We start from the raw sequence: 27817 nt of genomic DNA on the forward strand, positions 1-27817 counted from the left end.
AGCGGCAACAGAAATACATCATCTGTGAAAATTTCAACTGTCTAGCTATCACGGTTCATGAGATACAACCTGGTGACAGACAGACGGACAAACGGACAGACGGACAGCGTAGTCTTAGTAATAGGGTCTCGTTTTTACCCTTTGGGTACGGAACCCTAAAAACCAAGAATAAAAGAAGTCAACATTTTTATTTTACTAGACTTATATTGACCGGGATATATACCGTGATTACCGTTTGTATTGTTTATGAGCTCCCGATATTTCGACGCAGTTACATGCATCTTGTTCACGGGTGACTGAAGATAGCGGGTGGGTGTCAAAGTTGTGTACACCGCGCTCGGTCTACTCTCTCATTCTTGCGCGTCGGCTGCGTTCGCTTTCAACGCACCGACGCAACGGTCTGTCTATATCCCGGTCAATATAAGTCTAGTGAAACTAACCGTGAATCATTCAACTCTTATTTTTATTTCATACAACAAAATTTACATTTTCTCTTATAAGGTTACGCAGTATTTTAACAATTTAGTAAAGTGTGCTATAAATCACGTTTAATCAGTCTAAGCATCTATCACAAAGGTGTGATTATTATTCTACGATTATTTTCTCTCGATTTATAGACGATTAAAGTTACATGAAAATCACATGAGTACTCCCATACATTTGGGAAAAGGGTCCTTGTGCGTGAACACAGACAAAAAAGAAAGATCATTATAGTAAGTCATGAAATTCTCACTATCTATTTATTGATCTTATATTAAAACTGAATACATAACAAAAAATGACAGTATAAGTTTTCTGAAATAGTGTGATTTTCAAAATAACAAGGATTAACCCGTTTAAACATGCTGCAGTGTAATTTATAAGGCGATTTTGAAGGCTTTACGTATATCTTTACTTGTTATATTGTATAACTAGCCTTATGAACCGTTTTTGCATGTTTAACCAGCCTTAAAGTTTATAGTTTATTATGATTCATTATTTTGTATGTGGGTATTTTTGCACATTGTAGCTTTTCTTCAGTCACCCGTTGACCACGAACGCTGTATAGGGTTCGAACGTCGGGATATATTATAAATTCAATATACGCGATATAATCCGTTAGTTTTATTTCATGAGTAACTATCGCAGTAACCGAAGACCATATTATAACGCGAATTTTTATCCATTATAATAAAATTCGATAACTAGTTAACATCATTAAAACATAAAATTACTTTTACATATAAAACATTATACATTGTAGTACGGGAGCCACTATATTTTTCAAATTTAAGCAATTTTAGCCCGCCTTAAAAATGTCTATAATTGCCCCCATTAATTAATCATTGAATGTTCGGATTTCCACTTTTTGCAATAACAATAAATAATCGTATCGTATATCGTATATTAATAACCGTATCGTATCGTAGAATAATAATGACACCTTTGTGATAGATGCTTAGCCTGATTAAACGTAATTTATCGTAATTTATCTACTTCCATATTATAACTTCCTTGTAATATGTTCAGAAGCGATAAGCTAATGGACTATATTAACAAACCATCATCTGTGATTGAATCGTAATTTTTACTTTACGTTATCGATAACCGATATTTTAATTACATTCAAATTTAGAACATCTCTGAGAAACAAATAAATTTGATTTGGCCTTTATTCGAATATCAGTCGAGATGACGTTTTTTTCGAAATGAAGTGTCAGTTGCAAACAATTTTGACAAATCTCGCATGTTTCTTGATATCGAACGATTAGGCAGGCGGCCCCAACTCTAGTTTGTCTCTGAATTAAAAAAAACTTCGGATGCGTGTCATGGGTGTCATGCGTGCAAAAGTTTTCATTTACCGCCATTTGACGTTTAGTAGGTTTGTAAAATCTTTGCTCCAAATAAATGAAAAAATAAGTAGGTTTGTAAGAATAAAATTAGTTGTTTTGATTTCTTAACTTCTTGGTTCATATGTATTACTATCGTAACTTGTTAATTTAAAGTAGAAATATTGAAGAATAATCCACAGTTTTTTTTTCTAATTTCATATTCTTGGCCACTTGCTGTAATCAAAGCCTAATCTTTCACAATCTGTAAGTGACATTGAAACAAACATTAGTGTATTTTAAAGAATAACACCAATCAATCATCATCTATGTAACTTCCAACGGAAACACAGTTGAATGCGTTTCAAACTTCTTTTAACTTTTTCTCAAAAACGCGGTTTTAACATGTGCAGGTTTGATGATTTTTCAAAAAAAGGTATAGTACTTTTTTTGTATTATGTAGCTTGTATAACGTAGATTTATGATATATGCTTAACTCCATAACGAGTATAAGGAACCCTTAGGCATGGAATGGCAAAATTTGTGTTTATACGTAAAAGGGACGCTATCAAAAAGTTATGTATCATTGATAAATAAAATAAACCGTGAGAGCTCACCAACTTGTCAAAACAAAAATCTTTGAAACCAATTTTAACATATAAATACTTAACGTATACTAGTAAAACCAAGCTAGAAAGACACGTCTATTCCTACATTTTATTATTACATAGAAAAGAAAAAGAATATAATTTTGAAGTATATTACAAAAACGTATCTCCGTAACTAGAAATAACCATAAGGACCCTTCTCTCATGGAATGACACATTTATTAGCTGTTTAATACAATTTTTTTTCTTGTTACAGCATATGATCAAGTACCGGTATTTACCTTTTACCCACAGCAAGCCAAAGTACAAAACTATTGACCCAACAGTTTCTGTAAACTGACGACAATATTTCATGTAAGCAAATATCTATATGGATAATAACTGGGAAGATAGACAAATTTAATTAAAAACCATTGTATTCAATTATTTCAAAAAATACAGTTTTTATTATAATGTTTACACATTTTTAATTCATAGTTTATATTGAATCTCGGAGGCCTTCAAACTGTGAGGTCATACCAATATGTCCTATTGTGAGGTAGTGAAACAAATAAGTTTTTTTTTTTTTTTTTTCAATTATTTTTAATAAATTTACATTTATTATGAAATGAAATAGAAGCTCCTTAGATAGTAATGCTTCATAACATAACTGAAAATATTTAACATCCTATGTACCTACCGCACACTGTGCGCACCGCGCATGTGTGAAAATTTCAACTCTCTAGCTATCACGGTTCATGAAATACAGCCTGGTGACAGACGGCCGGACGGACAGGCAAGTCTAGTAATAGGGTCCCGTTTTTACACCCTTTGGGTACGGAACCCTAAAAAGCGTCTAATAAACTTCTATTATTGAGAATAATTACAAAACACAAATGTCTTATTATTTTCCACAAAATAATGTACCGGTCGCAAGGTAGCCTACGTTCTTTATATGACGACGACATATAACAGAAAAACATCCTGAAGTCATTTTTTTCCTGACGCCATTTTTTACACTATAGATCATTTATTTCGTTTTCATCCTTTTCAGATTGAAATAAAGATACATAGTTACTGGCTATGTTTCTAGTTCTAGTGGATAATAAATCACAGTGATGTGAACAAAAGCCATTTCATTACTTGATATTTATAAGAAGATACTATTTTAAGTAAGATCTTTACAGTCAGGATGTTTGGTAATTAATATTATCTACCTACCTATAATTATTATCCTCTTTACGAGTATATAGGGTAGGTATATCTACTTTGTTTCCAGCCCTTTGATTAAAACAATCGCAGCAACAGACAGTATTTAAGCCATTATGCCTGGTTTACATGCGTGGGAAGCCTCGACAAGCCTCAGGACGCAGCTATGCGGTGGAATGAGATAGCAATATCGCTTGCTCCCTCTAACGCATAACTGCGTCCCTGAGGCTTTCCACACATGTAAACCAGGCATTAGGCGACTCCACATAGCCGATTTACACTCGTCGAGCTAATGGATACACTCGCCTCGTGGCTAGGCTCGCGGCTCGTCTCGTGTCTCGGCCACAGCTCGTCGAGCTAATCCGATTTTAAACACAACCGGCGGTATAAGGTTTGTAATCGTATGAAAGCCGAAGGCGAATGTAAACAGCAAGCGCACGTCCCCCGCGAGCCCCTTTGACTCGTGCCCAAAAAACCGCTCCTCCACGCGAGCCGAGCCGCTAGACTAGCCACGAGACGCGACTAGCGCGATAGGTGGGCTCGTGGCTCGGCTCGCGCTCGCCGGGAGCTTATAGCCGATTTACATTCGCGGCTCGTGGCTTGGTTTGCGCCTTGTCTCGTGTCTCGCCCCGAGCTCGTCGAGCTAATGATTACACTCTCGCCTCGTGGCTCATCCCGTTTCTCGTAGTAAGCTCGTCGAGCTAATCGATTTTAAACACAAACGGCACGGTATAAGGTTTGTAACCGAACGCGAATGTAAACAGCAAACGCGCGAGCCACCGCGAGCCCCTTTGACTCGTGCCCAAAAAACCGCTCCTCCCAAAAGCCGAGCCGCGAGACGAGCCCACTGATTACACTCGCGTCTCGTGGCTCGCACGCGAATGTAAATCAGCTTTTACGAGCTGTGGTCGAGACTCGAGACACGAGACGAGCCGCAAGCCGAGCCGCGAGTGTCAATCTTTGTCAATTTGTCATCGAGCAAGACATGTCTTGCTAGAATCTAGTCCGGCTTACATTCGCGTGCGAGCCACTAGACGCGAGTGTAAACAGTGGGCTCGAGGGCTAGAGGGAGGGAGGGAGACGAGCCACGACTACTCTTAAGCGAAGTTTAGACTAGCAAGAACTTGCATGCAATTTACGTTACATTGCGGTATCTGATCAAACTTTTGAATGCAGTTTACCTTAGTAGTCGGCAATGTAACGTAAATTGCATGCAAGTTCTTGCTAGTCTAAACCTCGCTTTATTATAGCAATATGGGTACCGAATGAAATGAAAAAATGTTTATTGGTTTCTTACAAGTAGTTTACAGCATGGGATGGGATCTTCTTTTAAGCATTAGATATGCTTGTGACAGAAAACCCCGCTCTTCCGAAATCGCTAGGGTATAAACATAAACCATTATGTTTGTGTCTTTACATCTAGTATTTAACACTTAAATCTAAAACTAAATACTTATTTTATACTAAAAAGTAGTACTAGCATGATGGTTACAATAATTACATTTTTAACTATTTAATACTTATTAATTACTTCAGTAACAATGAAAGCTAGTGAAAAGACCATTTCAACAATATATATGTAAATAGTCAGGTTTTTTGTTTGTTTGAATAATAGTTGCAGTTTAATGTAACAGAAAATTATACTGTTATTCAACTTGATGTACTTTTTTTAATTTTTGGATATATCTGGTTAATTATTTTTTAACATTATATAGAGGATATTCACAGTTACTTGGTATGTATTTTGGAATTGAAATTAAATTAAAATTATTTATTTTCGTAAAATATACAGGTGTTTATAAGTAGGGGATAGTGCTGCCCGGTAAGCAAAATTTGCCTGTGTTGGGCAACACCGCTCTTCCTTAATTAACAGATTGTTACACGAAACATTTTTTGAATGATCCATTCAGTCATTCTCAATTTAGAGCAGTTCAAAGTCAACTGTGGATTGTGAAATTTTCGAACGTTTTCTAATAATTTGTTAGACCAAGTAGTGAAAATGTTACAGTATCTATCTATATATATATTACGCGAGGCCGATTTTTGTTCATCCCATCAGATCTACAGTTATAGTCCGATTTTAATAAATTATATGTCATTTGATTCGTCTCATGCTACAGATTTGCAATAAGCTCTTAGTTTTTTTATTTTTTCCCGAAAAAGTACTAAAAAGTTAATTTGAAAAAATGTACCACGTGACCTTTGTTCTGACTTGAGATTGAATTGAACAAACCTATATCCAATGTATGTAAGGTATCCAATCCATTCAAATATTTGTTTTGAGACTGTAACATGCATACACCACACTAAAAATTATATTAAAACACCATAAAATTTTATTATTGTGTTTGACAACATGTCAGACATGTGTCATCCACATCGTACTCATCAAGATGACACATGTTTATTTTATTGTTGCTTTGGCACATAGAAGGTAGGATCCTATAGAAGTGGCTTACCGCGTGTGCCCGTGAGGGACAGAATTTGTAGCCCACCAGCCCACCATAAACCATACAAAACGGTGGGGAAAAGCATCTATATTTACTTCAAAAAGCACGTACGGCGAGGTTTGTTCTTATGAGGATGTTAAATGATGTCGGATCTTTAAGGTAAACGGTCGAAAAAAAAAGCGCGGGAAACGTGAAACGTGGCGGTCAAGTTTTAGGTTTCTTGTAAATTTAATTTCAATTTTAATAGTGTAGATCAGGGAATCGGTAATTTGTATATAATTTTTCTCATAGTTTGTATATATTATTGTATTTGTATATATAATTAGTGTGATTTCGTCGTAGTTGGTAAGTTTTCTTGTATATATGTAATGGGGGACGACGACCCCCCCGACCCTGGAGGTGAAAACCTCCAGGTCGGAAGTAATGTCACAATAGATTCGGCCATGGACACGGACACTTCTGTAGGTAGCAGGAGTGAACGTAAAAGAAATAAGAGTCAGAGTCACAAACGATGCAAAACATGTAATAAAAAAAGAAGGAAAAATGATGGCGGGGATTATTCGTGCGATTGTCAGGAGAACATACAAGACACCCAAGCTCCTTCAAAGTCTAACATTCAGTCTACCATAAACTCTTCGGATAAAGTAAATACAAATAAGGACACTACTAGCACCAAGGTTGGCAGGAATTTATTTTCATCTTTAGATGTTGCTCCCTTTACGGTACACGTTCAACTTAAACAAACTGATGCAAAATCATCTCTGCACCCGGTGTCCTTTGGGAAATTTTTAGTCAAAAAAGGCTTCAAAAACATTATTAATGGAAGTGTTAAGCGCATTGGTAGGACACGTATAGCAATGTCGTTTTCAAATTACGTCGATGCGAACTTATTTGTTACTGATACGTGTCTTGATTTAGAAAATTTTACTGCATACATTCCGTCGTTTTCCGTGACCCGTATGGGCTTGGTTCGCGGTATTCCTGCACAGTGGTCGGAGGAGGAAATTGTTTCCAATATTTCCGTACCTATGGGGTGTGGAAAAGTTTTAAAAGTACGACGTTTGAACCACAGAGTTGTGGTTAATGGTTCTGTTACCTGGCAACCTTCAGAGACAGTCGTTTTGACATTTGACGGTCAAGTATTACCCAAACGAGTCTTTTCATGCTACAACTCTCTTGCCGTCGAATTGTACATTTTTCCGACCATTCAATGTTTTTTATGCTGTAAATTTGGACATACTAAAAATAACTGTCGTTCGAAGCCCAAATGTTTTAAGTGCGGGGAAATGCATCCTGGAAATACCTGTGTAGTGGAGGAGGAGGATGCCATTTGCTGTTTATGCAATGGCTTTCACTTCGCCACAAACAGGTCATGCCCAGAACATGTAAGGCAAAAAGAAATCAAAGTTAGTATGGCAAATAACTGCATCTCTTATGGAGAAGCCGTTAAACTGCACCCAGCCATATCAAAATCGTTTGCAGACATGGTTAAGTCACAAGTGTCACAACCACATACTCAATCAGATTTACCTCGTATCAGTGTGCAAAGTTCAGTTCCAGGTACTAGTTCGAATGTGCGCCCTCTTAGCCATGGCAGCAGAAAAACTGTTTTTTTGAAACCTCGTCCTACTGTTAAAAAGACTACCCATGGCTATGATGTGGCTGCACATCGGGCCATTATAAATGAATACTCTATCCCTTCTTCTCCAAACGGTTGTGCTTTACGCCAGGAAACAGAAAAGGAAGATCGACTAGTAATCGCCGAGTCTATCGAGGCCCTAAGAACTCTTTTGTCCACACCAAACCTTACTTTACCGTCCCACGTTGCCCCTATGATTGACTCTCTTACATTTGCAATTAAAAATAATGGACAATATAATCCAATGGAATTGCAGAAGCATAATCAATAAAAAACATGATTTCATTCATTTATTAAATAAATTTAATCCATGTGTTTTTGCCCTGTCTGAGACATGGCTCAAGCCTGGAGCTCTTCTAAGAGCTACTGGCTATTCATGCCTCAGAGAGGACCGTCCTGATGGGTGGGGTGGAGTAGCTTTACTCATCAGGAATTCTGAATCATTCTCATCTCTTCATCTCCCATCTCATAGTGATGATTTTTCAATTGTTGCTGCCATTGTAAATAACATCTGCATTCTCTCTGTATATATTCCTCATCAATCATCTTCTATTTTTAACGAATTAGAACAAATCATCACTTCTTTACCTAGGCCCTTGTTGATTCTAGGAGATTTCAATTCACACCATCAGTTTTGGGGCAGTTCAGCATCCAACTATAATGGACATCGTGTTTTAAAAATTCTAGATGATTACAATCTATGTGTCCTAAATACTGGCTCTCCGACTCGCCGTACAGCGCCTACAGAATCTCCCAGTGCTGTTGATCTATCCATTTGCTCCGCTGAACTGGCTTCCTCTTTCATCTGGCAAACTCTAGATTCTACATTTGGTAGTGATCATTTTCCAATTATAGTCTCATTTCCTTCAACAAAACGACCACCTTCGAAACCTAGCCCTAGGCTTAAGTACAATTTATGTAATGCTGACTGGAAAAATTTCAAAAGCTGTGTAGAGAAGAAATTGTTGTTTTTGCCAAGTTTAGATGATACTGACGTAGTTGGCTGCTCGGTTGCTTTGGCCCGGGTGATCACAGAAACAGCTGATGATGTTTTTCCTGTAAAAAATAGTGTTATTAATAAAATTCCATCTCCTCCTTGGTGGGATCAGGATTGTTCCCAAGCCATTAAAAAACGAAAAGAGGCTGAAAGACTTTACCGTCATTCTATGACAACTGAAAACTTTGAATCGTACATGCAGGTTGCGCGTGATACTAAGAAATTGTTGCGTAGGAAGAAATATGAAGGTTGGAGACGATTTTGTGCGTCTCTCAATCCTAATGTAAAACCTTCCATAGTATGGAACAACATCAAAAGGTTCAGACATGCATTCAACGAACCCTCAAGCCGCACATTGCCCCCTAATCTTGCACAACAATTTATAGACAGACTAGCTCCTTCATCTGTTCCTGAAGAGTATGTGTTCCAACCTGCAACCTTTTTATATGATCCTTGCTTAGATTCCACCTTTAATGGCCCTTTTAAAATGGAAGAATTAAAGGGTGTATTAAGCAATTTAAAAGATAGTGCTCCTGGTGAAGATGGAGTGCCTTACTCATTTTTAGTAAATGCCAGCGATGGCATACTTTCTTATTATTTAAGCATAGTAAATTTGGTTATTCAGTCCGGTATAGTACCAGATTCATGGAGATCCCAAGTAGTTATTCCTATTTTAAAACCCAATAAACCAGCATCAGATGTTTCTTCCTATCGCCCTATTGCCCTCTCCTCAGTATTTGCAAAAGTAGCCGAACACTTAATTAAAAACAGGTTAGAATTTTTTGTTGAAAAGAATCAATTACTATCTCATAGTCAGTTTGGGTTCCGAAAAGGTAGATCTACCTATGATAGTTTGTCAATATTAATTGCAGACATACAATTGGCATTTTCTAAAAATGAGTCAATAGTAGCTGCTTTTCTTGATATAAGTGCTGCTTATGATAATGTTTTGGTTTCAGTGTTACAAGATAAGCTTCTCAAGTTAGGCATTCCAGAAATGTTGAGTAACTTTGTAATAAACCTTTTATCTGAACGGTCCATTAGTCTTCTTATCGATGACAACAATAAAATTTCTCGTTTAGTGTGGAGAGGATTACCACAAGGATCTGTATTAAGTCCATTGTTATACAATATCTATACATCTGATTTAGAGGCATCGCTAAATGGTACAGTTAGTGTCTTACAGTATGCTGATGATTTATTACTTTATTCATCAAATCTTTCTCCTGAACAGGCCAGTAGATCAGTCACTAGTTCCTTAGGTTTCCTGAAGTCATGGTTAGATTCTAATGGTTTAGAACTTTCTGTTCCTAAAAGTGTTGTGGTTTTATTTACTAGAAAACTGTTTCCTCCTCCAATCAAAGTGCAATTTGATAACTACTCCATTTCAGTAAAAGTTAAAACTAAATTCCTTGGTGTCATTTTAGACAGTAAATTAACAGGTCTCCCACATTGTGAGTACATAGTTTCTAAATGTGAAAAAAATATTAATATTCTTAGGTGTGTTTCTGGTGTTTGGTGGGGTTCACATCCCTTTTGCATGAAACTAATGTACAATGCTTTAATAAGAAGTATTTTAGATTATGGGACATTTTTGCTAGAGCCAGGTTATGTCGCTGGCTTCCAAAAACTAGATCGTATTCAGTCTAAAGCCCTTAGAATCATTTGTGGTGCCATGAATTCTAGTCCTATCAATGCTATGCAAGTTGAGTGTGCAGAGCCTCCGTTACATTTACGACGCCAATATCTTTGTGATAGATTTCTTTTCCGTTGCTCCCAATTCTCTAATCATCAACTCTGGAGAATCTTGTCTAACCTCCTTCTTCAAATAACTACTTCCAACTATTGGACACACAAGAGTCCTCCTTGTTTAATCAAAAGTTTTCAAAAATTTAAATCTATTTCAGCTCCCACTGTTAGCTCTTCTACACTTCCCATTTTTCAGCATGAATATGAGTCTCTTACACTAGTTCCTCCAGTTCTCCTGAATATAGGTATTTCAAAGAATGATATAGAACAAAACCAACAATTTCTGGGTTTTATTGGCACTGATTGTCAGGATGCTAACCATATGTATACCGATGCTTCTAAGATGTCCGTCAGTGGTTGTGTTGGTATTGGAGTACTTCATATTCAATCCAATATTTACCAAAAGATAAAGTTGCCTCCCGAATCCTCTGTGTACAGTGGTGAGTGCTTTGGAATCCTGAAAGCATTAGAGTTTATCATCATTATGCATCTTAAAAAAACAATTATATTTTCGGATTCTTTAAGTTCTCTTCAAGCAATATCTAAAATTCCTTTTAAATCTAAATCCAACAACCCAATTATATATCAAATTCGTAGCCTATTGTTAAAATGTCATCTTAAAGGGTATTCCGTCTCCATTGCTTGGATTCCTGGTCATAGAGGGATTAAAGGCAATGAAAGAGTTGATGAATTAGCTCGAGATGCCATTATCTGTGGAGACATGTTTCCATTTAAAAATGTTGCTGAAGACCTATTAGCTCTACCCAAATTATTCCTACGAAAGGAGTGGACGAAACAGTGGACATCTGGTACAGGTACTGCTTCTGCGTTACACTATCGGAGCATTCAATCATCAATTCCTATCAAACCATGGTTTGCTAAAATCTCTTTGTCAAAACCGGCTACCAGTATGTTAATCCGAATGAGGTTGGGTCACGTATGTACTCCACAACACCTGAAACTGCAAAATCGTGTGGCCAGCTCCGCATGTATTTGTGGAGCTGATCCCGCTGATCTTAACCATATATTTTTTGCATGTAGCCTAAATGATTGTTCTTTATTATTAAGACAGCTGTCAGATCTAAAAGTTCCGTTTCCCACATCCATTACATCACTCCTGCATATTAATGATTCCTCTCCAGATATATTTAAAGTATTATATTCATTCCTATCACGTCATAATATAAAACTTTAATTTATACTTTACCTTTCCCTGATCCATCCAAAATTCCGTCTCATCCGTTATAATGTAATCCTTTAATTCCGTTTCCCCGTTTTACTCGTTTGGCTGAATGCGCCAGGAGCGCGATGCCATTAATAATAATAAAAAAAAAAAAAGGTAAACGGTCAGCCAATGGGGTTGGCAACTGTCAAAGGTTTGCAGAGATGGCGCCATTATAGCTTGCCCCTTTTTCTATGAGATTTGGCTTAAAGGGCTGGCATCCAGGGAACTAAAAAAACAAAAAATTGTCTCAATGAGGGCTATCGTTTTTTTGCTCACCAGTTGGCGCCTCTGTTGATGGTGGTCCAAAAGACTAAAGAACAGCTGTCAGTTATTGAAGTGACAAGTGACATTTGACATTTCGAACTATGGAAAAGACCACCATCTACACTAGCGCCTCTAGCGGCGAATTCATACGCGTTAGCCCTCATTGTAGGGATTGACAGGGCAAACTATGCTGGCGCCCTCTGCTAATTATGGCTAACCCCATTTTCCGCATCGGTCCGCGCCCTTGGTGCGGTGCGGCGTATGTGCGATCGTATGTAAAAACCGTAACAGACTACCGCACCGCACCGCGATCTTGGTGCGCCACACCCATAAGTGAGAGCGAGAAAGAGAATATCTCGAAAAGCCGTATTGGTGCGGTCAAAATCTCTTACTCGCTCTAACTTATAGCTGCGTCCTTAACGTATGTACAGTGACAACCTTGCACACTAATCGATACGTGCGCCGCACCGCACCAAGGCCGCGGTGAGGTGTGGTAGTCTCTAACGGATTTTACGATAGTCTGTTAAATACGGCTATAATATTCCTTTCTCGCTCTAACTTAAAGCTACGTCCTTAACGTACGTACGGTGACCACCTTGCGCACTATCGATACGTGCGCCGCATCGCACCAAGGTCGCGGTGAGGTGTGGTAGTCTCTAACGGCTTTTACGATAGTCTATTAAATACGGCTATAAAGCGGCTAACACATTACCGCACCGCACCAAGGTCATTGTGTGACTTACTTATGGGTAAGTAAGAGCGAGAAAGCAATATCTCTTTCTCGCTCTTACTTATAGGTGCATCGCACAATGACCGGTGCGGTGCGGTAATGTGTTAGGCGCTTAAGGTGGGGTCCGTACGCCGAGAGCGAGAAAGAGATATTTTGACGGTACCAAGGTCGCGGTCCAGTCGTTGTACAGACTCTCAAAAAAGTAAATTTAAAAAAACTAAATTAGGTTCAAGGGCCTGACACTCTTTGATAGAGAAAGATAGTCTTATTGTGATTCCTATAAGAGGAAAGAGAAAATAGTGCCATGCTTTATTTTTATCACCGACCGTGCATTTTTTCATGGTCGGGTTTGCTATGATAGCATAACCCGACCATGAAAAAATGCCGAATGAAATGGAGGCGATGGCGAAATACCGAAATTTATAAGAGTGAAAGAGCCGAGTCGGACTCGCCCACCGAGGGTTCCGTACTTTTTAGTATTTGTTGTTGTAGCGGCAACATAAATACATCATCTGTGAAAATTTCAACTGTCTAGCTATCACGGTTCGTGAGATACAGCCTGGTGACAGACAGACGGACAGCGGAGTCTTAGTAATAGGGTCCCGTTTTTACCCTTTGGGTACGGAACCCTAAAAAGGATTATGCTGCCATACATGAAACTGTCAATACATGAATATGTCTTTCTCTTACTCCTGGTCACAGAAAAAGGGGGTGGTCTGTGCCCCTGGTCCATGGAGACTATATAAAGGAGCCAAATCTCTATGTACGAAAAGTGTTCATCAAAAAACAGTAATTAGGCGGCGCCACCATACACCGAAATACTACTAAAAACAACCTACGTAATTTGGTCGGGTTATTTGTTGCCTTATATGGTTCATGTTATACACATGTCCCAGAGCCTAACTAGCGCCACCGGAGAGATTAGGAACTATTATTTAAAGCTGAAAGCGGTCACTTTTGCAACAATTCTGCTTCTCCTTTCTATACCATCCATACCCTGGTCGCTCGGTTTCATGTCTATAACTACGTGTATATACTATGTCTATTATTAGGTCAGAGGGTCTACCGCGAAAACCGAAATTCGCAAATTGCGGGGATCTTTCTCTTTTATTCCAATGAAGGCGTAATTAGAGTGACAGAGAAAGATGCCCGCAATTTGAACTTCGATTTTCGCGGTATAGCCCAGACACGGAATGTCACGGAATGTTTGTAAAATGTTTGTAAACTTCAGTCTCATGAATAATAGGAAAAAGAGAATTAAATATAAATTATACTCTAGCCCTATGAAATTTTAGGCATGAGAGCCAAATGACAAGAAGGCATCCTATCCACGAAATCTTGATTTACCGTATCATATCGCGGTCGCGTTTCGTGATTTTTAGTTTAGAAAGATGCGAAAAGATAGACAATAATTATGTCTTTTTTGCATCAAAACTAACGATCACAAAACATGCTGGTAGGTGCTACGCGACCGAAATATAATACGCTAAAATTATACAAACGTGTCGCCATTTTATAAGAAATAATTATGTGTAAGATTTCATATTCTGTGGGTATAGTCAGCATAAAATAGATAGTGACAGCCAGTAATTCATCTGAAGACGTCACATTTCCTGATTTCATCAAGCGTTCAGTCTTAGGCTGCCTGTCCACAGGAGCGGAGCGATGAGCGAGGAAAAAATCCACCGACTGAATGGCATAAAATCTCCGCTCTGAAATTTTAATGAAATTCTATTGCTGGATTTTTTCCCCGCTTACCGCTCCGCTTCAGTGGACAGGCAACCTAACTTTTAGAACCATACTCTAGCGGCGTTTTGACGCCGCAACAGGTCTCTAGTGTTATATATTTGTGATCTACTCACAAAGCCCTTTCATTTGGTACCCCACATGGGATGATAAAAAAAAGTAAAAAACTGTACTGCCGACTTTATGACGTTACAGCAACTACCCCCACCACTTTCGCGCTTGTCATCTCATATATGTATTTGTGTTCAGGACATCATACTTAATGTACTGATACCAAATATATCCATGTCTGCCACGACATGAGCGAAAAGTAACCTAAAGCCCGTTCCGCCAAGCTACTATTACACAAATTGTATCATGCGATTGGAAATATTACCTACTAAATTTTGCATGACACAATGTTGGTAGTTTTCACTTTTTAAGAATTAACTATCAGGTACAATCACCCCGATATATTAATAGCTCAATAAATAGTAGCTGAGGGTCGTTTTGTCAATATCCAGTGGCATAACTAGAGGGGGGGCAGAGGGGGCAAGTGCCCGGGGCACCATCCAAGGGGGGGCGCCAAAATGGGCAAAAGGCAGCAGCAGCAGGGAAACTTTTGTCAGTCGTCAGGGGGCGCAAATTTGGTGACTGCCCCGGGCGCCATATCCTCTAGCTACGCCCCTGTCAATATCTACTGACTGTCACAACATTGGTCGCAGCCGGGTAGGTCTCGGTAGCCCACTTAGTACACAAGTACTAATTATAAAATTAAGTATTTGGTTTGAATCAAATAACATAACATAACATTAATAGAAAATGTAGGTACAACCCGCCCCAACTTATAATAGGTATGTACCTACTTCAAAACTTGGCAGGTACCTACTTCAAAATTGCGGCTGCATCGGTAATTCGGTGCCAACTTGATAGGTACACACTTGTAGATCGAGAGTCCGTGACGGCCAGACCTACGTCTTAGTATACTTAACCTGAAAGTTTTTCTATGAATGTCACTTTAACAGGTAAGAACTATCCCCGACTATGACACCCTGGGTCGTGGTGACTATGGCAGGACATTAAGTATTACACAAATTGACTAAGCCCCACAATAAGCTCAATAAGGTTTGTGTTGCAACAAATATCCGTGCACCCCACACAAATAAATGCTCTTTCCAGGAGAGTACCCTATTCAAATAGTTATTGTTAGAAAAGAGCAGTTATTTTTGTTGCGAATGTTGTTTTCTAGTCTGAGAAAACGAAAGATTTTTTACTTCGAGGGCTCAAATATCACCATATATCTAAAATTGGAGATTAACGCCAATTTAATTTATGATCAAATCAGTCAAATCACATTCACAATCCTATGGGCCCTCAACACTCGTGCGCGATTCACGGCGCGAAGCCGCGAACGCGAGTCTGGAGTCTAGTTCGTAATCAGCGAAATCGACTCCACACTCACGTTCGCGGCTTCGCGCCGCTTAGTCTGGAGCGAGCTCTACATAATGAGGCGGACTACTAGGAGTGTGAAATTGTGAATGTTGATGGGAGCTTAAAGAACACTGCTGATATAGCGTAACACACTACCGCACCGCACCAAGATCACGGTGCACCGCATCTATAAATGAGAGCGAGAAAGAGAAGGTCGCGGTGCGGTGCGGTAGTGGTACGGCCATACGGCTATTAGGATCCTAAGAACACGAAAGAGATATCGCTTTCTCGCTCTTACTTATTTTAGCACGACGCTTTTTAAGCTCTCGTGCTTATGGGCCCTAAATTGACCTCAGAATAATGACTAAAGCAAAGAAGCCGGGCAAAAATAAAAGCTTGGTAAAAGATATCGTATTCACAACACGTTATTACTTTTTGTCTATGAGTGAGTGAGACAACAATCCGCAAGTTCTTTCGTTTTTTTCAGTATTGTCATAAGATGAACTGAGGGAAATGTCAAATGGTCCTATGTGGTTCTATAATATAATCCAGCCAAATAAAATATATGTTCGTTATTTCACAGGTAGGTGTCAACTGTAACAACTTGACATAGTCGTATTATTTTAGTTGAAATATTTCGGGATGTTTCAGCGGTCATCTTGGTTTATTTTAATTATTTTGTTGCTATTCCTGAAAGATTGTTGGAAAACGTGCTGAGTTTTTATTTATATTGGTTTGAAGTTCCCTTTGTGATAATGTCTTGTGTGATCGAGGGCTGTAAATCGCATACAGGAAGAAAAGAAAATACGCACGAACCGATAACCTTTAATCGGTGAGTTTTGTTCAATTTTGGAGAAATTAATTTATAGGACCTGACCCTAAACATAGAAATCGATATGTTGTTTATGTAATTATTACTTGCATTCAAGTCTATATAGATTTTTGCATATATTTTCGAACTTTTCTGCTAAGTATGAAAGGTTATATTTTTGGCATAGTGATGTATCGACCTCAGATCAATAACCTATCGACATTTACAGCTTTCTTATAGTTTGGCCCAGGACTGTCTTATTTTAATTGATGAGTACAGTCAAGGGCATAAATATATATACATTCCCAAAGACTCAAAAATATGTGTACGCTCAGACAATAAAATCGTGTTCACATATTTTTAAGCCATTTGTCTGGATCGATATTTTTGCCTTCGACTGTACCTATAGTTTTCTTTGTTCTTACTTACTGACAGATTGTGTTTGCCAGAATATAGTATAATACTAAAAACCGGTCAACTGCGGGTCGGACGCGCGCACCAAGGGTTCCGTACTTTTTAGTATTTGTTGTTATAGCGGCAACAGAAATACATCATCTGTGAAAATTTCAACTGTCTAGCTATCACGGTTCACGAGATACAGCCTGGTGACAGACAGACGGACAGCGAAGTATTAGTAATAGGGTCCCGTTTTTACCCTTTGGGTACGGAACCCTAATAAAAAAGACATTAATGATCATTGATGAATGTTCCTTTTATTAATATTGTTGGTTTACCTATCTCACAAAACTCAACTTTTTATTTCAGATTTCCAAAGGACGAGGAATAGGGGATATTACTGCAATGTTCTGCCACCAGAGTGCAGCACTAGCTTTTTTAGTGCACCGTAGAGTAACTTATTCATACTGTACCTTTAACAGGTTTTTGACAAGTTTTCAGGGGACCTACCGGAAAACTCGAATCCGAAATTTCGTTATCTAGCTGCCTCTTTATCGCTCGAATACGCAAGAGTGACAGAGATGTTAGATAACGAAAGTTCGATTTTCTTGTTTCGCGATAGACCCTCAGATTGTGATAGTGGCGCCACCTACGCCGAGTTTCGTGTAATATTCCCTATTATTAAATAAAAAAAAATATTACACAAACGTTTTTTTTTTTTTTCATTTCCTATTTGGTACAGTCAGCTGCAGAGAAAAGGTACCCCACGTCCATACTAATTTACAGAACTTTGTATGCAGGGGGGTGTCTTTTCTGTGCAGCTGACTGTACATGACTAGAAACTATACTTAGTCTTTTAGCATTAGAAAAAACGGTAAACCATTTCCACGTGTCTTTTTATTGACAAGTTTTTTTATAAATATAGCAATATTTTACTTATGAAAGCAAAAGTATGTAAATGATCGTATATTATATTTGTTGTGACTTATTTCAAAGTGTTTTTCGATAAAACGACACGTTAAGATCGCTCGCCTTCTTTCCAATGATAAAAAAACGAGAGGTATAGTTAGACGGTTCTGAGTGGTAGACTGCAATTGAGATAAAAGCTATATTAGGTACATGCATTAATCCTCATATCAGGCGGCTCTTTGATTCCAAGGATTGCATAATTTTTATACTTTTTAATGATTTTTAGAATATGAAAATTATAAAAAGTATAAAAGTTATGCAATCCTTGTATTCCACGCATTTCATTTCATTTCATTTCAACGAGCCGCCTGCTACAGATTTCTTGAAATTGACGCGTTTTTTCAGGTTCAACTTTCATTAGCCAGACTATTATCAATTTGCCAATTTCGTGATTATTCTTTTACACGGCACAGAAACTTATGCATAATTTATCGATATAAAAAGTCGACACAGTTACATCCCTAGCAAATTATCAAACTTATGACACCGTACGTAAATGAGAAATAACAAGCATATATGCATCTCTTTTCGGCACATTATCTAATTCGTAAGGAAGTAAAGTACGGATATACATATTTTCGAAGCATTTTTGCCCTACTTCTATGCTTTAGTCATTATTCTGAGAAATTGACTGATATTGCCTTAGAGGATATAACGAAACGGAGACGCCATGTCTATAATTTTCTGTACAAAACAGTCTACCGATTTTGGCGCGGGAGGGGACCGTCAAATGAGGGCTAACGCGTATGAATTCGCCGCTAGGGGCGCTAGTGTAGATGGTGGTCTTTTCCATAGTTCGAAATGTCAAATGTCACTTGTCACTTCAATGACTGACAGCTGTTCTTTAGTCTTTTGGACCACCATCAACAGAGGCGCCAACTGGTGAGCAAAAAAACGATAGTCCTCATTTATACGTAATTTAAAAATAGCCATATCAGATAAACTATAGATAAACGTTAGTTCATAAAGGGGCCCACTGACTATCAGTCCGCCGGACGATATCGGCCTGTCAGTTGTTCGGAACTGTCAAATTTTTGTTCTAACTGACAGGCCGATATCGTCCGGCGGACTGATAGTCAGTAAGCCCCTTAGGGCCTCCACACTCATGCGCGAAGTTCGTCAATTGCGGGCATTTTTCTCTGTCACTCTAATTACATCTTAATGAGAGTAAAAGAGATAGATCCCCGCAATTTGCGAATTTCTGTTTTCGCGGTAGGCCCCCTGTGCCGAAACGTCGGTAAATAAAGGTAACAAAATAAATTCGCCCGATAGATTAGACCCGATTGTAAATGTGATTTATAGTTGGTCAATTAAATCTTGTCAGTAGCAAAAGGCGCGAAATTCTAATTTTCTATGGGTCGATAACGCTTCGCGCCTACTTTTTTTAATTTGCCGCCTTTTTCTAGTGACAAGATTTGCTTGACCAACTATATAAACAAAAAAATTAACAAAGTTGTACGGGGTCCAAGGTTCAAATTATGGATGGTATAGGAAGGATGCCAATCTCTTATGGCAAAATTGTAGCAAAAGTGACCGCTTTAAGCTTTAAATAATAGTTCATAATCTCTCCGGTGGCGCTAGTTAGGCTCTGGGACATGAGTATAACATGAACCATATAAGTTGATATAAGGCAACAAATAACCCGACCAAATTACGTTGGTTGTTTTTGGTAGTATTTCGGTGTATGGTGGCGCCGCCTAATTACTGTTTTTTGATGGACACTTTTCATACATAGAGATTGGGCTCCTTTATATAGTCTCTATGGTTCAAATTAAAAATTCGAATCTAAAGACGTAACACACCATCGCACCGCACCAAGGTCATTGTGCGACGCACCCATAAGTAAAGAAGAAATATCGCTTTCTTGCTCTTACTTAAGGGTGACTTAAGTGTTACAATGACCTTGGTGCGGTGCGATGATGTGTTACGCGTTACGCCATAAGCTCGCTCCAGACTACGCGGCGCGCAACTGCGAACGCGAGTGTGGAGTCGATTTCGCTGATTAGCGAACTAAACTCCACACTCGCGTTCGCGGCTTCGCGCCGCGATTCGCGCACGAATGTGGAGGGTCCTTTAAAATGAAATACAATAATCTCAAATAATACTCGTTGGCTGTGAAAGTATCGATCTAATTTTGTGTAATCGAATCGAAAGTATGTAAAAATATCGTTTCGGCTCCGTCTAGTCATTTTACAAACACTAGCAACATAAATGTAGCTGCATGCCTCATCTTTATTTCGCGAATAATAAAATTGGAAAAAGATTTTTAAGACCGTAATTTATTTTACATAATTTTGTTATGTTTGTTAATTAAAATTTAGTCATTTCGTATTCAGTATTACTATTTTTCAGTATCACCAAAAATTGCATAAAGTAAAAAGTTACCTAATCATGTTTTTAACTTGCCGCCGCTGCCGTACCAGTGTGGCTGGGAGATACCTCGAGGAAATCTAATCTAATATTAGACAACAGCTAGCTAGTTTAATTGCGAGCAGCTCGGGGAAAATAAAATGTATAGATAACAAATCAGAGTAAAATTTTAGCTAACTCCTACTTAACCTACCTTGACGGTGATTAATTATCATAGATCTTATTAAACGACTATGATTTTGCAAGTTATTTTAGGATCTCGTAATCGTAAATCTCATTTTTCTTGCCATATAAAAGAAGCGGCCAGAAATAAAATGATTTCAGTGATGTCTGGATTTTAGATAATAGTTTTATTTTTATGATAAAATGTCCTAAATTAGATTACGGAGTAGTCGTACTGGCAACTGTTTCTTAAAAACTCAGTGTTACTATTTAATGATATTTTCAAAAGTAATAAAACGCGCTCGATATCCGTTTATTTTATTGACCACTCGCCAGATGTTTGCGCATTGTTTTCCAGTGCGCAGTAGTTTCTCTGTCGTGAAATCGGGATTCTGTTTTAGTATTATATCTACTCTGCCATTTTGAAAATAGTGGCGTGTATGGATTAGACCTAGTGTTTTTTATGTGACAAATATGTCCGGGAGCAATGATAAAGTGTCGACTACGCAGCGTATGATCCAAAGTGTTGCTTTCCCTCCAAGCCACAAGCTCACTGTATCGGAAGTATTCGATGAGAAAACTGGACAGCCTCTGCCAGATGTACTGAAGCAACATTTTATCTTAGAAGGTCGAATCGAGGAAAATGCAGCTTTACGAATCATTCAAGATGGTGCCACCCTATTACGATCTGAGAAAACGATGATCGAGATTGATTCACCGGTGACTGTGTGCGGAGACGTCCATGGCCAGTTTTATGATTTGATGAAATTGTTCGAGGTGGGAGGCTCTCCCTCTTGCACCAAGTATTTATTCTTAGGCGATTATGTCGACCGAGGTTATTTCAGTATAGAATGTGTTCTTTACCTCTGGGCTTTGAAGTTGTGTTATCCGAAGACGTTATTCTTATTACGCGGCAACCATGAATGCCGACATTTGACAGAATATTTTACCTTCAAACAGGAATGTAAAATCAAGTATTCTGAGAAAGTGTATGATGCTTGCATGGACGCATTTGATTGCTTACCACTAGCTGCTCTTATGAACCAGCAGTTCCTATGTGTGCATGGAGGGCTCTCCCCGGAAATTAACAACTTAGATGATATCCGTAAACTAGATAGATTCAAAGAACCGCCTGCATTTGGAGCTATGTGTGATCTACTGTGGTCTGATCCCCTTGAGGACTTTGGCAATGAAAAAAATGCAGAACATTTCTCGCACAACTCTGTCAGAGGTTGTTCATATTTCTATAGCTATGCAGCATGCTGTGATTTCCTGCAAAGGAACAACTTGTTGTCTATCATTCGTGCCCATGAAGCTCAAGATGCTGGGTACCGAATGTATCGTAAAAGCCAAACCACTGGTTTCCCAAGTCTTATAACTATTTTCTCCGCTCCAAACTACCTGGATGTCTACAACAACAAGGCGGCTGTCCTCAAGTATGAGAACAATGTGATGAACATCAGACAATTCAACTGCTCTCCCCACCCGTACTGGCTGCCTAACTTCATGGATGTTTTCACCTGGTCTCTTCCATTTGTGGGCGAGAAAGTCACAGAGATGCTGGTCAATGTCCTTAACATTTGTTCAGATGATGAGCTTATGACCGAGGGTGAGGATGCACTGGAGGAAGCTAATCTCAGAAAAGAAGTCATCCGCAATAAAATCCGTGCCATTGGAAAAATGGCACATGTGTTCTCTGTGCTTCGTGAGGAGAGTGAATCTGTTTTGCAGCTCAAGGGACTCACCCCCACTGGAGCTCTGCCTCTGGGTGCTCTCTCAGGTGGCAAGACATCTCTCAAGAATGCCCTGCAAGGCTTCTCTCCCAACCACAAAATCACTTCATTTGCTGAAGCTAAGGGCTTGGATGCCATCAATGAGCGCATGCCCCCAAGGCGTGACGGGCAGCGCACACCTGATCCTCAGGACAAGAAACCTCATGTAAACAGCAATGCTCACTCGTGAAGTGTTAGCTCCATCTTCTCTTCGATCCTTACGTTTTGATCCACATTACAGTGGTAGTGAAATATGTGTGAAGGAGACTCAGCTTTTGGAATGATCATATTTCACATTCATAATACTAGGTGGATTTGAAGGGAATTGTAATAGATACAAAATATTTTTAAATTTGGATTTAACTTTTTTTCAATAGTTGAAATTAAAATTTCTCTTAAGATATTACCTCTCGATATTTAAAGTATGTCAGATCTGCAGGCAACAAATTTATTTAGTCAATTAAATATTAAGGAATGCACATTTATTTATAATGCGCTGCACTGTTTAATTTTTGGTAATGTAATTTTAAATTTTTCATATGAAAAAGACATGATATTGTAATGTAAATTTATTCAGATTATCTACTTATACTCTACATTGTTATCTACATTAGTGAAAATTAGACATGTCTATAATTTTCAAAGCATAATTAGCTGTGATATTAAGCGATGATCAGTGTATTATTTAATAGCGATCCGCTAGTGGAGTACAGGCATGTTCATTGGCTAATCATGCATTGAAATATGTAAAGTAAGCAGAGAAGTTCTCAGCTTTGGGCGTGTCTTTATATTCTATTTAAGTAATAAAAATAATTATGTACTATAGTGTGCAGCACATGGGGTGTCGTTGCCGTGCGTGTGTGCTGTGTAAATATGCCTCGTGCGTACACACACGTTATTGCAGCTTTAACACTTGAGATAAATATTACTCTCTTTAATATCTTTGCTACAAGTTGTACTTAATTGTATTTTATTGTACAAAATATACTAAAATTACTATCTATGAACTATTACTTAAATTTAATTTATATTTGGGTGTATGCTGGCCCCTCGTTGCCTGCATGCAGCTGAACTTGTATGCTGGAACATCACATATTAAAGTTTCTTAGCCATAATGTTTCCGTATATAAGGTGTAGTGGCTAGTCTAATTGCAGATTTTCTTACAGCTTCTATTCCAAATTTCACTTATATGATAATATATGGTTAAATGACCTATGCACTGTTGGAAAATCTCTTTTGGTCTGCCAAATAATTATTAATCGATGCAATAAGTTCATATGTGAATACTAAAAGTGGCTTACATCATTTTCAAAGTCAGTACTAAGTATTTTATCTCAATTCAGTGTGTAGTCCTTCATATGTTCTGTACTTTTAAATAAATTTTACCTATGTAAAAAACTAACCATATATTTAATTTTATTTTGTACTAATCATGGGAAGTGTTGTTTTATCCTTATAAAATATATTAACATTGAGCTCCATATATTATGGTTTTAATAAATTAACTTCAGTATGAAGTAGATATTGTTGGGATAGGTATGCCCTAAAAAGGAAGTTACGAATAGTGATTGATCGTTAGCAATCTACCTACCTACCTGGGTACTAACTATACTGATCCTATGTTCCTAACTTTGAGTAAAATACTCTAGCAAAAACAGTAATTATAATAACTAAATAGAAAAAGTCATGAAACCCAATACATTTTTCCTTGGGGCGGTAATCTTTGACTTGTTCAATATACCTACACAGAATTTCTAGATAAAAAATAAAACCAACATTTTCTTATCCAGGTGTGTGTAAAATGCCGCGGGTGCGGAAAACAAAAAAAAACAAAAACGCGGAACGTATCCTTCCTACAACATGTATATTATAAATATAAACAATTCTTCTAAATACTGCGAAAATCTAAATTTGAGCAATGCATATTTGACCGATAGAGGCAAAAAGAGGAATTTAATTTTTGGCGGTAGGGCCTCAAGAGGTCCACCGCAGGGACCGGCCCGCTATCCCTTATCGGGGTTTTATAAGGGTATTGCATAAGGCTTAACTCACCATACCCTTTGCCAGACGAAACCCTTTGTTTTGCTTTTAAAAACCCTTATATAAAGCTACCACATTTGAGTAATCGGTAGCCCAAATACCCTTACAAAACCCTTATCATCCGCTCACCAACACCTTGCATATTGCTTATAAGGGTTAGCCTTATAAAGGGCTTCACTTTTAGCATATAAGCGTGCTAATTTAAGTCGTCTACCTTGTTCAAAAAGCACACATTACTTCGAATCCGAGCGGTCGTCGGCGGCGACGGCGGCGTTCTTTGACTAGGCACGTATTTTCTTTCCTTTTCATACACTACCGTAGATATATACTAATCCTGTCTCTTTCACGCAAAGGGAAACCTTTATAAAAAGCGCTTAAAGATAAGGGTAACCCTTATTAAGGGCTAGCCTTATTTTTGGTTAGCTTTTCGGTAAGGGTTAGTCAAAGATAGGGGTATGAATGGGCTTGCAGTTCAAAAGGGAAAGTCTTTCAATGTGTTAGCCGTGTTTAAGTGTCGCCCATTGAAAGGGTTTTATCGCGGAAAGGGTTGTCCGGTCCCTGGTCCACCGCACCAGTCATTCTGACTAAAGGGGCCCACTGACTATCAGTCCGCCGGACGATGTCGGCCTGTCAGTTGTTCGGAACTGTCAAATTTTCGTTCTAACTGACAGGCCGATATCGTCCGGCGGACTGATAGTCAGTGGGCCCCTTTACTGACTGACACACCTGCCCTGCTTTCGCTTCAGTCAAAACCAGTATTTTGTGACCTCGGGACCCGTAACCAGTATTCGAAGTGGGAGTTCACGATTACATTGGTTTGCTTATGGTGGGTCGCGAAAGGAATGAAAGGCCTATCAACCCTAGAAGTTTCCTTTTTTTTGTCGCTGGGAATCTTGCAGTCCGTGTAATAGGTAAAACCAATGTGTAAGTCTCTATTTTGTCAATGACTCATCGAACGGCAGGCACCATGTCGTAATAGTGTTGGCAGACTTGCAGGTAATTAATTTATTCGTGAGGAAGGTAGGTAGGTAATATGATGTATATATAGCACATTAGTAACCAAGCGCCCGTCGTAGCGTTACTGTCTTGTATTATATCGCCAGCAGGTACAGGTACTAGGTATATTCGTATTGCTATGCATTGTTACAACTTACCAATTAACTAATACCTACCTGCATTATCTTTGAATAGATTTAAGAGTTTGCTTGGTACCTACCATGCTGCTATTATCAAGCGACCTACAAAGTTTGCATGTCAGAAAACCAAAGCGTGTAAAACAAAAGCTTTTAATAGCCGCTAGACCTTACTATAATAAAGTTGAATATTTTTCCTATATTAAAGTTGCATTAGGGAAAATGTATACAGACCCGAGTTAACCTTTCGTATGCGCATGTCAAAAAATTGCCATATAAATAGCAATCGTGACAACTTCATAGATCTGCTACCTGCTCCTAACCATACGAAAGGATTTTTCATTTCGAATACGAGGAAAGTAAAATGCATGTTTTTAGGGTTCCGTACCTCAAAAGGAAAAAACGGAACCCTTATAGGATCACTCGTGCGTCTGTCTGTCCGTCTGTCACAGCCTATTTTCTCCGAAACTACTGGACCAATTAAGTTGAAATTTGGTACACATATGTAAGTTTGTGACCCAAAGACAGACATGTAACGTAAACAAGTGAATTTTAAACATGGGGGCCACTTTTGGGGGGTAAATGAGAAAATTAAAAATAAAGTTTTTCAAACTATATCGAGTTATATATCAAATGAAAGAGCTCATTGTGACAATCTCAAATATATATTTTTTTATAATTTTAGGATAAACAATTTAGAAGTTATAAAAGAAAATAGGCAAAAAATTACCATTCCCCCCTTTATCTCCGAAACTACTGGGTCTAAAAATTTTAAAAAAATACACAAAATTGATCTTTACCTATAGATTACAGGAAAACCTATTAGAAATTGCAGTCAAGCGTGAGACGGACTTAATTACTTAGTTTTTGATCCGACCCCTACGGGTTTTTTAAAGACATTTCACTCACGTTTCACATAAAAAATATATTGTTTAAATTGTGTAATGTACGGAACCCTTGGAACGCGAATCCGACTCGCACTTGGTTGGTTTTTTAAAAACATGAAGTATAGGTACATTTTTATAGTATTTCTTGAGGGTACTTTCAATTAAAAATTTCTTAGGCAAAAGTATCGCTATATATATACGCCGAGCGAACATGCGCTCTAACGAAATGTGCACAAAAGCCATTTGCGGACGAATTTTCTGGCCCATTTCGTATATTACCCGTAAGGCCCGTCTTCACGAAGTAATAATTATACAAGTCAATGATCCCGATCAGCACGTGAACGTGAGCCTATTTTTCTCTGGTAGCTTAGGTAGATCTCGAAATCATATGAATACTATTCTGTAATCAGAGATCACACTTCTAGTGGTTGTTTCAATTGGTTGGTGGCTAGCAATAGGTACTAATACCTTTTTCCTGATGGATCTAGATATCAAGTTTTACACGAGGAACTCATAGCGTTCCGTGCCTGCAATATGGCCACTTGGGCACCAAAAATTATAAAGGAAAACTAATTGAATCTTCAATAATGTGTAAGTGAATCCAGGTATGGGTATGAAATACTTACCTACCTATTAAGAGAAATTATGTTATATAATATGTCATACATAAAACTGAAAACAATGTAGGTAGACAGGTACGTCTAAGGAAGTGGGTACCTACTTTACAAATACGGAATAATATCGTTTTAAATACGTTAGCGGCATTGTTACTCGGATGCAGCAGGTGCAGGGTTAGTCGTCTTAGGTACAGTCGCCATCAGATATATCGGAGCGGCCGAGGTGCTCAAAAATATCTGAACACGCACTCTAACGCCCTGACAATAGAGGCGTGTTCAGATATTTGTGAGCGCCTTGGCCGCTCCGATATATCTGATGGCGACTGTTAGTCATACTTGTTATGGGCATTTTTTGCCCGGATGCTGCACTTCATGATAAAAGCAAGCCGCTTTGCACAGTAATAGTAGGGACCAAACTTAGCGATTTGACCCGCAGCAGCGCAAGTTTCACCCCTTAGGAACAGAGATGGCGCCACTTCTTTAAAAAATATTTCAAAAAATTCTATAAGCTAAACCAATGAACCTATTTAAATATTTAATATCTCAAATGAAAGCTCATTATATACGTAACTTTAAAAAAAATACACAAAAAATATATACTGAATACTTTCGACAAAAAACGGCATCTTAAGTTTTTTTTTACTCAATTCTTAGTTTTTACTTGATTTCTCTAAAAAAATGTATGGAACATGAATAGTTTAATGCACGTATATATTACTGGACAAATAACAAGTATTATAAAAAAAACCCGACACCGATACCTCTCATACTTCACGAAATATGAAAGTTTGAATGTGAGTGTAAATTTCTTCAAAATATATTTAAAAAAATTCTACACGCAAAAC

At 38.2% G+C, this 27817-nt stretch overlaps 3 protein-coding genes across 3 annotated transcripts in view; all 3 read left to right on the forward strand.

Annotated features, from left to right (window-relative positions):
* LOC134742078 (protein RER1) overlaps positions 1–2873 on the forward strand; it is a 30416-nt gene extending 27543 nt beyond the window's left edge. Inside the window, exon 5 of the mRNA XM_063675010.1 lies at positions 2673–2873. Coding sequence (XP_063531080.1) covers positions 2673–2756 — 84 coding nt within the window. The 3' untranslated portion in view covers positions 2757–2873. The remainder of the gene's footprint in view (positions 1–2672) is intronic.
* Positions 2874–8119: 5246 nt separating this feature from the next.
* On the forward strand, positions 8120–11744 carry LOC134742079 (uncharacterized). Its single transcript, XM_063675011.1, has 2 exons — positions 8120–8761; positions 9294–11744. Exon 2 carries the CDS (start codon positions 9688–9690, stop codon positions 11632–11634), a length of 1947 nt encoding a protein of 648 aa, XP_063531081.1. The 5' UTR covers positions 8120–8761; positions 9294–9687; the 3' UTR covers positions 11635–11744.
* Positions 11745–20779: 9035 nt separating this feature from the next.
* LOC134742080 (serine/threonine-protein phosphatase 2B catalytic subunit 3-like) lies at positions 20780–23778 on the forward strand. The gene has a single exon (XM_063675013.1). The coding sequence runs from the start codon at positions 20997–20999 to the stop codon at positions 22482–22484; it is 1488 nt and encodes a 495-aa protein (XP_063531083.1). The 5' UTR covers positions 20780–20996; the 3' UTR covers positions 22485–23778.
* The last annotated feature ends 4039 nt before the right edge of the window (positions 23779–27817 follow it).

Source organism: Cydia strobilella, chromosome 6 (assembly GCF_947568885.1).
Source record: "Cydia strobilella chromosome 6, ilCydStro3.1, whole genome shotgun sequence".
NCBI lineage: Eukaryota > Metazoa > Arthropoda > Insecta > Lepidoptera > Tortricidae > Cydia > Cydia strobilella.